General features: G+C 41.2%; 1 protein-coding gene across 1 annotated transcript; it reads left to right on the top strand.

Annotated features, from left to right (window-relative positions):
- The first annotated feature begins 250 nt into the window (after positions 1-250).
- LOC121297701 (DNA replication licensing factor mcm2) lies at positions 251-11245 on the top strand. The gene is made up of 16 exons (XM_041224145.1): positions 251-294; positions 1065-1237; positions 2997-3166; positions 3636-3902; positions 4316-4535; positions 4880-5087; positions 5326-5460; positions 5764-5955; positions 6118-6211; positions 6488-6738; positions 7029-7155; positions 7287-7399; positions 7519-7761; positions 8181-8363; positions 8839-8994; positions 10112-11245. The coding sequence occupies exons 1-16, from the start codon at positions 289-291 to the stop codon at positions 10220-10222; spliced, it is 2649 nt and encodes an 882-aa protein (XP_041080079.1). The 5' UTR covers positions 251-288; the 3' UTR covers positions 10223-11245.
- The last annotated feature ends 3253 nt before the right edge of the window (positions 11246-14498 follow it).

Raw genomic sequence — 14498 nt, 5'->3', positions numbered from 1 at the left:
GTTTCTTTGAAACACAGACAAACCAGCACTAAGCATTAGACAACGTTAAAAATCCATGTAGTTTAAAATGGCATTACACGTACACCTACCCTCCAACATTTTTTGGGGGTCTCTCGAGTTGTTTCATTAATATTTATAAGCCGTGGGCCAATAGAAGACCAAAGCGAAGGTTCTCAATAAATATTCATAAATTCCGCGGGCTTTGGAAGGTCACGTGGGAGTTTCGCGCGAAAAAGCAGAATCAGTTTCCTACACACCGGAATATAGACAAGAAGCAGGCGCTGCAGAATGGCAGTGAGTACAGTCCACGTTTAAATATTCACAATGTAAACCAGACAGATCAGTGTGCAGTTTACTTACAGTATATACATTGATTTAGCTTTATTTTCGACATAATTGTTGAATTCACGTTGTATATTCAACTGGTTTATATTGCATATATCAGTCTGTTAAGCCAAGTGCATGTTATGTAGGTTTTTTATTTTATTTTATTTTATTTTTGACATTATTAAGCAAATAACGTGGAATTTACAGTATTAGTGTACCTTTGCTTGAAATTGAGAATAAACGTGTATTTCTAGAACATGTAGGTTTGCATTAGCAAGTTTTAAATGTATTTACTCATATGTATGTACTGTACAAGTAATTTACAGAACAAATACAGATAGGCCATACGGTGCTTTCTTTCTTGTAGATATTTGAATAATTTTACGTTTTTTATGTTTTAAAAAATAGTATTGTTTTGTTACGCGATCTTAAAAAAAAAATAACTTGAGTATAAGAGAGCTGTATAGTATATACACACAATGCATTATTTACACGTTATATACAATATGAAAACAAGAAAAGGTACAATAAACTGACACTTCCTGTACTTTAAGATTGATGTTACTGTGTCTTCTTTCTTCTCTGCCTGGTTATTTGTCTTTGGCCTATGCAAATTGCTTTGGATCAGTAATAAATGTAGCCTTGCCATTTTGTGAAATCCACTAAAGTGTGTTTGGGAGGGTGTACTGCATTAAACAAATTCTCACACCGCTAAATAATTTTCTTTCAAATTCCAGGATTCATCCGAGTCCTTCAACATTGCCACCAGCCCCAACAGAGGCTTGACCTCCAGCCCGGGTCGTGACCTACCCCCATTCGAAGATGAGTCTGAGGGGCTGCTAGGGGGAGATGCTCTCCCTGACGAGGAGGAAGATGATGGAGAGGAGCTGATTGGAGATGGCATGGAACGGTGAGCACTTGTTAAATAACAATATTCTCACAGATGTACACAAGATGGAGAGAAACTGCTCTACAGGCATCATCATAGGCAGTATGTAAGGCAGATTAGGATCTTGTCTGTAAAATCAGGTGGCCAGACTCGCCTTGTGACCTACTCTACCCATTCATTAAAAATGATCTGAATTTGTTCCTTTGCTTAAAGATACAAGGAACCCTGTATAGTGTAATTAATTCTCTGTGAAGAACGAGATTGCAGATCGTGCTGCAAATTTGCAAAATCCACCTTTTTAGAAATATTGATGTACTGCAGAATCATGCAAAAGCTTGCTTTGCCAACAAACTCAGTATAGAACACAAAATGCATGTTTCTACTGTTATATTAGGCAGAGCTGTGAGCTTGTAATTGCCTGTGCTTTGTCTCTGTGGCTCCACCTGCTCTGTCTGGAAAGCCAGGGACTGCCTGTAACACTTCATACTTGCTGCTAAAATGGATACATACAAAGTAAGTCAGCTTCTGGAGACAGAACACACTTCTCACAGGAGTGAGAAAACAACATGTTTGTATTTCTTAAGTCTATGTTATGTAGAATCAGTACAAAGACATTTGATTTGAAAGGTTACTCAACACTCAGCAAAGTATACAAGAAACGCATTACATTGCCTTTCTCAGTGGTGTACATATTTTCAAGCATTGCTGACTCCTTTCAAATTTAGCACACACCCTGGGTCAACTGGGAAATACATTTCTCAACATTTACTCGCCAGGAGAAAAATGTAACTCGTAAGGATTACAGCGCATCCTAATCTTGCATTGTTGCAGGAGTGAGCACGAACTGGTCACTACAATGTTTAGTAGAAAAATTATTTCTCCTGCTGTAAAGAATGACATATTACGAGTGAATAAACAATCTGAAAACGGCTGAATATGTTAAAACAAAATGCTTCGGTATGGACAACACGAGATACAGCCAGTTAAAGTAATGTATTTCTTGTAAATGCTGAAGGGTGTTCTGGAACACTGAGCAAAATACTTCCATTATTTCTAGGCTACTTTATGGTTACTTTCTTTCCCTTCGCACTAAGGGTTTAAACTACTGTAATTAAAACTGCACTAAGGCTAGGGTTTATTTATTGTGGCCTCACAAGTTTGTTTTTGGAATTAAAGTTAGTAAAGTTGTAATAAATGTTTGGTGCATTTAATCTGTTGTATGGTTCAATTTTGTTTCAAGGTCAACAGGTTAGTGCAGGTACTGTGAAACTTCGAAAACAGCCCTATAAAAAATGTTGTAGAAATAAACAGTATTTACCTTTCTATGGGAAGAGTGCCGATAAATTGCCTACTACGATTTATGAAAATGTGCAGTGCTTTTCACAGGAGACTAGTTTAGGGTATACAGTGGTTCACCTAGTAAAATCACTACAGTTTGAAGTGGTGGTTCAAAGTGGTGGTTCAAGTTTCAAGTGTGGTTCAAATCCTGCTCCCAAGTTCCAGTTCTTGTCTAAGGACCCATGGGAGAGCAGCATTCGGGCCAGTTTGCCTGACTGCGATGACTTCTACTGATCACACATACCAACTAGAGACTTGCTACACTAGGCCCTTGCTTGCGTTGTTAATAACTGGGGAGAGGCTATAGAAAAATGTATTAAAAAAAAAAAAAGACACTACACCTGCAAAAGGAATAGTACATGAAATGCAGTCCAGTTCTTCGAAACGTGCGCTTCCGTTCTGCTGTCCACTTACACAATCCTCTCTCCCTCCCTCTCTGTAGGGATTACCGTGCGATTCCCGAGCTGGACCAGTTCGAGGCAGAAGGCCTGGATGATGACGAGGACCTGTCCGAGCTGTCTCCTGGAGCTCGAGCCGCTGCTGAGGAAGCCATGAAGCGTCGGGACAGGGAGAGGGGCCTGAGCGGGCGCATGAGGAGGGGGCTGCTGTACGGTAAGTGGGGCTGATACGGAAAAACTGAACACTCAACTCACTTGAGGTTTCCTTTAGGGGCATGCTAAAGTTAATAATTCGACTATGAATAAATTGACAACCCCCCCCCCCCCCCCCCACCACCACCACCACCCCCATGTGTGTCTTGATCTTTAGCTGATTACTCCATTTGAAAGTCAAAAAAAAAATAGTTAACTAAAATGATGTCAAGGACACGCTTTTGGCAAATTCATCTCGCTGTTAAGAACTCATTAATTAAGACACTTTGTATTTGCTTTCAACATTGCATTTCAGGGCACTTAAATAAGCAGCTATAATAATTCTCTTGATTTCTTGCACCACTGCTTGATCTTGGCTGCATGTGTGGATTTTAAAATAATCTTAACCTGGGTGAATCTGCAATAGAGTTGCTTTGATGACATTTGTGCCAATGCTAGTGCTGAACACATTTTCCTTCCATCCGCTGTAGACAGTGAAGATGAGGATGAGGAGCGGCCGGCTCGGAAGCGGAGACTGGCAGAGCGAGCGGCTGACGGGGCTCCACAGGACGATGATGAGGACATGATTGAGAGCATAGAGAACCTGGAGGACCTGAAGGGCCACTCTGTCAGGGAGTGGGTGTCCATGGCAGCCCCACGCCTCGAGATCTACCACCGCTTCAAGAACTTCCTGAGGACCCATGTGGACGAGCATGGACACAACGTCTTCAAAGAGAAGATCAGCGACATGTGCAAAGGTACAAAGTTGGGTGGTCTTTGCCACCTTAATTGATTTGTGTTTTTTTTCCTCATTTAAGAAAAAAACTAACAGTGCTATTTGTCTCAAATTCTTGGTTCAACAGCTTCTGCAAGCCATTGATCACATAATAACTTAAGCAGCTGTTTTTTTTAATTAGCACCAGCCTTGCGTAATACAAATGCAATTTGTGCTGAAAAAAGAACTGTGAAACCAGCCAGAAAACATTGAGGCAAAGTATGGGGGCTGCCAGAAACTGTTCCTTCTTGGAACATCTTGCTTTATAGTCATGAAGTGAGATTGTATCAAATATGAGACAAACATAACAAATAGTAGTGTACTGCTGAGGTTTCCTGAATTGATAGTGTTTCCTTGATTTGAATAGCCTGATGACTTCTGTGTCTCCTCTTGCAGAGAACAGAGAGAGCCTGGTTGTGAACTATGAGGACCTGGCAGCTCGAGAACACGTCCTGGCCTACTTCCTGCCCGAAGCTCCCGCAGAGATGCTGAAGATCTTTGACGAGGCGGCGAAGGAGGTGGTGCTGGCCATGTACCCTAAATATGACCGCATTGCCCACGAGATTCACGCCCGCATTTGTAACCTGCCTCTGGTGGAGGAGCTGCGCTCCCTCAGGTACGCTCACCGCCCTGAAGATGCTTGTATTCTTACAGCTGGTGTGGATATCTGAATTCAGTTTTCTTGGGGCTAGGTAACACAGTTCTAGGGGAATATTATAACATTTTGGAAACAGACATGCACACACTTAATACAGTAAAGTGTGATCAAACTTAATAAGGTCATTCTTTATAACTGAAGTTACAGAGTATCGACATCACTGAATACATACGTGGATGATACATGTGATTTAATTAGATGGCTCTAATTTTGCATTAACAGCTGTATTACACTTGTGTGTTACTAAAATAAGTATAGCTATTTTACTATTAAATAATGCTGGTTTCTCCCTCTCTCCACAGGCAGCTGCATTTGAACCAGCTGATCCGCACAAGCGGAGTGGTGACCTGCTGCACTGGGGTGCTGCCTCAGCTCAGCATGGTCAAGTATAACTGTAACAAATGCAACTTTCTCCTGGGGCCCTTCTTCCAGTCCCAGAACCAGGAGGTGAAGCCAGGCTCATGTCCAGAGTGTCAGTCCCTGGGACCCTTCGAGATCAACATGGAGGAGGTGACCATTAGCACGCACAGGGCTCCCCTTTGAGATGTATCAGTTAACAGTTTGAGCATTGGCCAAGTACTACATGTGTTAAAATTTTTTATACCAGTTTACGTGTAAAAAGTAGAAGTCAAATGTATTAATGGCCCACTTCAGATTGCCTTTCACTTTAGATTGAAAGTAGAATGTCTGGGTACGATTGAGTAGCTCTTTTATATACCTCTTAACCTTATTCCGTTTTCCTTCTCAGACAGTCTATCAGAACTACCAGCGAATCACTATCCAGGAGAGCCCAGGAAAGGTGGCAGCTGGAAGGCTGCCTCGCTCCAAAGATGCCATCCTTCTCGCGGACCTGGTGGACAGCTGTAAACCTGGGGATGAGATTGTGAGTCAAACAGGGTCTAACCTCCAGTTTTTTTCTGCTGACTAGAGTTAGAACAAAGACCAGGAGTGGAAGGGCCAACCTTGACCACCCTTGAACTAGACATTCTTAACCCTTTATTGATACTGTACCCACCTCCTACTTGGTGGTGAGTTATGACTTGGTCGAGTTTCTTCAAAAATGTGTTTGCAGTGGTGACTGTATTCCTTTTAATGCAGGAATTGGGCATTGCCATTAGAAAGACAATCAATGAATGTGCTGCTTGAATATATTCTAAACTCGCCGAATCTTCCCTTTGCTCTCCAGGAGCTGACTGGTATTTACACAAATAACTATGATGGCTCCCTGAACACATCCAATGGCTTCCCGGTGTTTGCCACAGTCATCATGGCCAATCACATCTCCAAGAAGGATGACAAGGTGGCGGTGGGAGAGCTGACAGATGAGGATATCAAGGCCATTGTGAGCCTGTCGAAGGATGAGCGCATAGGGGAGAAGGTGAGTGCAGTTCTATAGATGCTGTTCTTATCAAACCTTTTGGGAGAGGCTTTTAAAATCTGAAGTAATCGTGTAAATGCAGAACCATGTGGCTATTAAAACTGAAGTATCTTTCTCCAAAATGTAAATCAGCTGACTCAAATGTTTTCGTTAAACCCTTAGATTTTTGCCAGCATTGGACCTTCCATTTATGGCCATGAAGACATTAAGAGAGGACTTGCCCTGGCACTGTTTGGAGGGGAGCCTAAAAACCCAGGTAGGCTGGAATTCAGAGACATCTTATCTAGTTTAAATGGAAAATTGATCTGTTCCTTAAATTTAACATACTGTTACTTACCATTGTAAATATTCTCTACTGTTAAGAACGTGTTAAGTCTGTCTTTATGCTCAAGTCTCGTTTTAATGTTACACAAGGGAAAAGGAACAACCTTAAGTGTTTCCCTTCAATTTAAAGTATTCTGTAGGAACATGTTTCTCCATCAAGGAATTGCTTGAAGCATGTTTTTGTACTGGTGTTACTGTTTTTGATTAGGTGGGAAGCACAAGGTGCGTGGTGACATCAACGTGCTGCTGTGTGGCGATCCTGGCACTGCCAAGTCTCAGTTCCTGAAGTATGTGGAGAAGGTGGCCAGCCGAGCAGTGTTCACCACGGGCCAGGGCGCCTCTGCTGTCGGTCTCACAGCCTACGTCCAGAGGCACCCTGTCACCAGGGAGTGGACACTAGAAGCTGGGGCCCTGGTGCTTGCTGATCGCGGAGTCTGCCTGATTGATGAGTTTGACAAAGTGAGTGGGCTGGTTTTGGTGCCAGTACATGGATGTATATGTAACGCATTATGTTTCTTTGCAATCCTTTGATTTGTATCCAGAAGTACAAGGCATTTTCTGGAAGGCAATACTTCAGTTGTATTTGTAAGAAAAAACAAAGTAGGTTTGCTATTTCCCCCTTTATCAAATGGGAACTCGAATGTATACTTTAGACCCCAATGTCATTACATCAGGATCATCTCCAAAATGTTTTCTTGAGTGCTCTGGTTGCTGTGGTAATTGACCTCAAGCCTGTTTTCTCTCTGCAGATGAATGACCAAGACAGAACAAGTATCCATGAGGCAATGGAGCAGCAGAGCATCTCCATCTCCAAGGCTGGGATTGTTACCTCTCTGCAGGCCCGCTGCACAGTCATTGCAGCCTCCAACCCCATCGGTAATGCCCCAACTGGTGGTACTAACAGTGGTGCTTTGATCTTCCAGCAATGGAGAACCACTTACATAAATAAAAACGCTTGCTTGTTTGTCTCTAAATTACACACCCTATCTCCTTACTGTCCTTTTCAGGTGGCCGTTATGACCCCTCACTGACCTTCTCTGATAACGTGGACCTAACTGAGCCCATCGTGTCTCGATTTGACATTCTCTGTGTGGTCAGGGACACAGTGGACCCAGTCCAGGTGGGTTTTGCACTGAACGGTCTCTTTGGGAGAGGAACCAATACATTTGCCAGCACTTAACACCCTTTACATTTAGCTTTTCTGTGCAAGTGAGATCTAAGACCTGCTTTCTCTTGCAGGATGAAATGCTGGCTCGCTTTGTGGTGAGCAGTCACATCAAGCACCACCCCAGCCACAAGGACGCAGTCAACGGAAACCTAGAGGACATCATCCTGCCCAACAGCTACGGGGTGGACCCTATCCCACAGGAGCTGCTCAAGAAGTACATCATCTACGCCAAGGAGAAGGTCCACCCCAAACTCAACCAGATGGACCAGGACAAAGTGGCCAGGATGTACAGCGATCTCCGCAAGGAGTCCATGGTAAATATATTGGTCTTTTCTGAACAGTGAACAGACATCTTACCATCCTCCGAAAGTCCCTCCACCAAATGCAGTGCAAGCCCTGCATTGTTTTTACATGCCTTGAATCCATTGTCATTGTGTACATGCGCTTGCATCACACACAATGTTTGTTTCAATGAACGCTTGTTTTTTTTGAAAATCTGTTTAGGCCTTCATAATAGTGAGGAAGTAACTAGTGCAATTGCAGATTGTTAAAATGTTCCCTGCAAACACCTAACCATTAAATGGAGATGTGTATAATTCGCTCTTATCTGTAGCTTTTCTGTGTTGGGGGAGGCAGAGGAACACTTTCTAGTTTCCGCATTCATTTTGGAATCGGTTTTCGCAAGGAAAATGTATTTCTATTCAAAGCTGAGGTTGATGACTGTCCCTTCTAGGCGACGGGCAGTATTCCAATCACTGTGCGACACATTGAATCCATGATTCGCATGGCGGAGGCTCACGCCCGCATGCATCTGCGTGACTATGTGATGGAGGACGACGTCAACATGGCCATCCGCGTCATGCTGGAGAGCTTTATCGATACTCAGAAATTCAGCGTGATGAGAAGCATGAGGAAGGTGAGGGCGCACAGGCTTACCTTTAACACTTCTACATTGTGTATATATAAATAACAGCTTCTGTGGAAGTTATGCTATACAGGTGGCTCCTGTAAGAGGTTGTGGTGCAATAGGTCTTCAATCGTGAATTGTAACTTGACTTAAAAATGCGTTCCTAAGTGCTGTAGCTAGAAACAGGTGAAAAGTTAGAACAACCGCAGAACTTTAGAACCGTGAACAGTGTAGTCACAGATTATGGTAGTAAAGTGATACTACAAATTTGTTTCAAACTTAAATTATCTTGTGACATTTCAGTGGAAGTTTCAGTTAGTAATGTGTTTTTACAGTGTGTACTGTTACGTTAAAGCAGTGGCAGTATTTAACCACCAGATGGCACTTTGGTACCTGGTAGAAAGCATGAATGCTGTATACAAAGTTCAGAGGCTTTTTCTTTCTTACTCAGGAGCAACTTGTGTACTGTGCTTCTTCCCTGTAGACATTTGCACGTTACCTGGCCTTCAAGAGAGACAATAACGAGCTGCTGCTGTTCATTCTGAAGCAGCTGGTGGCAGAGCAGGTCACGTACCAACGCAATCGCTATGGGGTGCAGCACGACACCATCGAGATAGCAGAGAAGGACTTAGCTGACAAGGTATGTGGAGCTCTGGAACACTGAGGGCATTCTGGAGTCTGTCTGGTATTTATGTAATCCTTTGTCAATGTTATGGTAAAGACTTGTGCAGTGGTGCAATAGGCTTGGCCAGTCCTTCCGTAGTGAAGGAATGATACAAGAACAAATTGCCATGTCATCATAATTTGGAAAGTGAGCTGTAAGTTCTGTTATGTGGTTAGAGTAGGTTTATATTGGGTTTTCCAAATATTAAGTACAGTTAGATTTCTTGTGTTTACAATATTAGACTATTTTCTACTTCAAAACACCGCTTATGTAATTTAAATTTTGGTCCCTTTTATTGTATAATACCAACATAGACTTAAGTTTACTATCTATCTTACAATGAGGTGTGCATTTCAGTTTCATTGCAAAAAAAGCCCACTAGTTGTTTGTTGTCTTACCAGTATTAACGTTATCATTATGCTATTTCACCTGAGAATAATTCTGTAACATTGTTTCTTAAACAGAAAAGTGCTGTTGCAGCTAACACAGTCACTTTGTTCTCCTAAAGCATTCTGCTTTGTGCATGGACTCTGAACTGCAGTGAGTTCATTGTATGCCAGTGAAGCTTCTGGGAGAAAGTTAGAAACCAGGTCTCGGAATCTTTATCAGGAGGATGCCAGGCCTTCCGTTGACCCACAGGCAGGCATTAATGCACCAATGCTGTGGCAAAACTCACCCATTTCTGACTCTCCCAGAAGGTCCTGCTGAAAGGCTATTAGTATGCATGGAGCCATACAGTCGTGAATGGCTAAGTACCTAGGTGCTGTCCTTTTTTTTAAAGGATTTAGATTCAATGAAACAAACCTAGGAAACTTGTATTAACCCATTAAGACTGTTCTGTGAAAACCACATGTAATGTTAGTGTAGTGCCTTCATAAGAGTAATGTTTAAGTAATTCTTCTTCACCCCCCCCCCCCACCTCCTGACACATGTTTATGTACTGCTGACTAAGACTCAGTTGGCAAATCTTGACCAGGCCTACACATGTGTGTGCACTTTTGTACTGTCGTTGCCTTCTTTCGGTATGAGATGTTACACGCATTTCCTTATTCTGCTTAAATGTATGACTTGTCTGTTTGACATCTTTTTTTAGGCTCGTCAGATCAACATACACAACCTGTCTGCATTCTACGACAGCGACCTCTTCAAGCTGAATAAATATTCCCACGACATCAAAAAAAAGCTGATTGTTCAGCAGTTCTAAAACCCTGGACCGAGCCAACAAGCCTTCGAGCTTCACACTGCTGGGTACCAAACTGCCACTGGGCCGTGACACAAAAGTGACTGATAAGTACCAAGCACTGGGGGCAAGAAAAGAAACAGCTGAAGCCTCTTACTTGCTTAACTACTGGTTACAAATGTATTTTTATTACAGTTTGCTTGTTTAAATCAGAGGGATACTGACATCGTCCTTAAAGGACTTTCATAAGGTAAATGAGTATGAACATATTTTCAGTTTAAGGAATTGAAAAAACTGTCCTGCATATAGAAGTGAATTTATTAATTGCATGAATGTATGCAGTGAGAGACCTTGAAACATGTCTGTCCCTCCCCTTTTCTTTTGCATCCTTGTTGATTTTCATCAAGTTTTAAGTTTGAAATGATTTAGTAATGCTCTCTAACTTGAGTAGAGCACCGTACTTGGACAATGGAATTTGACCTTCCAGCGGCCTGATTGGATCTTCATGCTAAATTAAAAGTTAGATCTCAGTAGCTGTATTTATTTCAGAGACAACCTAACCACTAGTTTTGAGGTGCCTTTCCCAAACTGCTTATGTACAAGGTGGCTTTAACTCCTCTTTGACTGGGAAGCTTGCCGTTTTACCCCCACCACCTTTTAAAGGTCCATTGCTGTTATGCTGACTATGTACAATATACCTTTTGTTAATGTGTACCAGAGCCCAACTGCCAGATTTTCTGACGGTTTTTCAATTTTCCTGCACTTAAACAGTTTTGGAATGGATTGACTTGCAAAGGAAATGCTGCTGCATTTACAACAATTAAGTAAAATGTAGCTTGCAGAATTTTAAAGTGAAGAAAGTAGAAGTGACTTGAGCATTGAAAGCTTGTATCTGTATTTTCCACAGATAGGTATTAAATGTTTGTGCAGAGAATATCTGCATATTATAAGAAGTTTGGGGTATGAGAATACAATATGTTTTTGTATAATAATGTATTTTTTGTGTGCTGTATTTGCATTGTTCTGTAATAAAGACTATTAATAAAGTTGTGCTTTTCCAAACGAGGAGTTGGATATCTTCCTTGGTTTGTCAGTCCAAGACAAGTTAAATCATTTGATTCACACAAGCCACATTGCCATCAGTGCCTACACTCATTTGAAAGCAGTCCTTATTGAAATAAGATGCAACCTGCTTTTACTTTCTTTGGTGGTGGAAGAGACAACACAAATCAGAGTAGTTCATTTAATTAAGATATGAGAAAATAAAATACAAAAGCACTGGTAGAGTGTTAAAAGAGCAGAGTGGGCTGTAGGGTGAAGGATAGTGTAGCCACGCATGGCTTATCTGAGAACATGGCCTGGATTTTTAAAATTCATTGCATTCCCCTCACGGTGAGTTCATGTCCCCGAACAGGATAGAAAACTGCAGTGTAGTCTGCAATGCGTGCCTATGCTTTGTTGCAGGAGTTTGAACACGACTGGACTTATCATACTTTACATCCATCTTCAAACTATCAGCTTGTTTTAATAGTTCTCATCTAATGCTAAACATACTGAAGACTGAAGTTGTTTAAAGATGGTGTGGATAAAAAGTGGATGCAAAGCAGGGAACTTGACCTCAAAATTATACAAGTGGGCCGTGACAGGATTCTATATACAGGTGGGGGGCATGAATATTGTAATAGACAAGATCGTTTCTACAAATAAATTCTGTGGTAGTTCCATTAAAGGTCAAATAACTTCCATATTTAATTTCTGTCCCTCATTAATTTGCACTGCTGAATCTGCTGAGTGGATGTAGACTGCCCTTTTGTGGCAATTGGTTGAAGGCATTTCTGTTGCTATGAAAATGAACAGGGTTTGGGATGACCACATGTAAATTATTCACATATGAAGTAGTCTGAATTATTTTGTGGCTTGGATGTGTCTTGCACTTGTTTCAGATGGTCTGTAATAATTCTATGGAAATGTTGGGGAGTAGGAGAACTCCTTTTAATTACTTTTCTTTCTCCGACTCTTGTCTGTCTTGTGTTGTTGTTTTGGCTCCCATGTCTTCCTCCGAATGCCCTAGTTTGGGTAATGGCAGCCTCCCAGATAGTAATACTTCGTCATTGAAGGGTTTTGTTTAAGGCCAGGAGCCTTGTCTTGATTCTACTCCAATGAATAACTCGACTCGAAAAAGAGGGCCTTAATGCCCAGTGGGATACATTTCCAAACTACATATGTTTGCTTTCCCCTGTTCAATAAACTTCACTGGCTGTTAATGGTCTGACTGGATTTTAATGGTCTGATGGAGACAGAATGTTTGATTGAGGGCGATATCTTACAGTGAAACACACCCTGGTGTGTGATATTGCTTAATTAACACACAATAAAGTGTAGTCGTAGGTGTTTTTAATGTGGTACATTTATATATGGACACACTAAAGCAATTAGTCACACTGGAAGTATCAGAGCTCTATGATTTCTTTTAATGCAGTTATGGTGAAACATTTCGAAAAAAATTGTGAAAAAATACCACTTTTATAAATGGGAAAATATAGCAGTATTTATGGAAATAGTTATATATATGTATATATATATATATATATTTTTGACAAGGGATAATCTTCCTTGTCTAGTCAGTTTCTCTTAAATTTCATAAGAAATTGTCCCCTATTTGTTTACTTGTCCAGAGGCAACCTCTAAAAGCATTAACAGAATATGAATTGTTTCTCCTCACCACAACATGACATATCGATTCATGCTGTGATTCAAGGTGAAGAACCGTTGCATTAAATACAGCAGGAGTAAAATTAAAGTTGCAGCGTTCCAGTGATCTGCAAGACCATTACTTTTTTTTTTTTTTTTCCTTTGGCAAGAAGAGCTATTGGGTGCTAACTGCTGACGTTACTTTTTGGAGGCTGCTGTAGGTTGGGCCATGTGCCCGTCCTGAGAGAGAGACACACACACAGCAGCTTTGCAGAGCATTAGCAAAAACAAAGGATATGTTCATAAACTACACTGTATGAAAAATGAAGCAGGCTCGACACACCAAAACGTTTAAATAATGCAAATGTAAAACCGTTTTCTACAGCAAAAAAAAAAAAAAATATCTCAATTTCTGTAATTAGTTTCCGATACATTTTCTGCTGGTAAAAAGATAAATAGGCACAATCTATATCAGTAATACCAGCAGCTCTGAACAGACTTCCTTGTTTGAAATCATGTGATAAATGACCTGTCAACTTGGCTGCTCCCAGCTACTCCCACTCGCTATATATGTAGAGTAGGCTGGGTCAGCAGAGTTGGAAAATTACACTGTCAAAGTGAAAAAAAAGACTCTATACACCTGTCACACACTTCCAGTTATTACTGGCTGAACTTATTTGTTTTGCTGGCAATGGCTGCTGGTAGGTAGAGTTCCTAAGAACTTCCAATCGCTGTGTCTCCTGTGAGTCAGATTATTAGATCACTCTCATGTGAGCCAAGTTGAACTATTTTATTGTGTACTTCCCAATTACCTGTGCAAGATTTTCATCTTTATTTAAGACTGCTGTGTCCCAAGAGCCTGTTCATTTCTATAGTAAAATAGGAATCTCGGGTGAATGGTTACTATATTCTTCCTCACTGGAAAAGAAGATCTTGTTGGCATTTACACTGTTTACATTGTAAACCCCAAAGTCATTCTAAATCAATTAAATCATGTTACACTAACTTAAAAATTCAAATTTTATTCATAACACTCATCCATTTTAAGTTAGTTGAGCATTCAAGTTTACTTTAGTTGTTCAAACATAAATGGTTTAAGTAGAATCAGGGACTAGATTCCCATCAGCCCTTGGGGGACTTATACAATTGTTGTCTCTTGAAGTGTCATGGGCTAGTCAATGAAATGCAGAGGATTCAAGGTGCCCACTTGAAGACCCCAGAGATGTACCCTACTTAGCTCAATCCAGATGTTTGTCAGGCTGATGCACTGGGGAGACCACACTGTGGTTGATCCCCGGAGCCAGCATCGCAGCCATTGTATGTGCTGATGGGCTGAGGAGACAAAATAAGCTTATCCCTGGAGCCAGCATTACGCTTCAACCATCAACACCAGACAGAAGGATATCTACATCATCAGATGGAAAGCAATGCAAATGGATGGAGATGCAGACGGATCACATTAGTTTACTGTAAAGCTACGTCTTAGTTGATGATTATCTTGGCGAGAGCCGAGTTCAAATCAGCATGAAATTTTAACATCTACTCTCATGTAATGGAAATCTTGTGTATGTGCGGTTGCACTCCCTTACATGTGTTCTCCTTGTGTTGT

The sequence above is a fragment of the Polyodon spathula genome, chromosome 23, assembly GCF_017654505.1.
Source record: "Polyodon spathula isolate WHYD16114869_AA chromosome 23, ASM1765450v1, whole genome shotgun sequence".
Classification (NCBI taxonomy): domain Eukaryota; kingdom Metazoa; phylum Chordata; class Actinopteri; order Acipenseriformes; family Polyodontidae; genus Polyodon; species Polyodon spathula.
The sequence above is the reverse complement of the archived record's forward strand: the minus strand, read 5'-3'. Positions and strand labels throughout refer to the sequence as shown.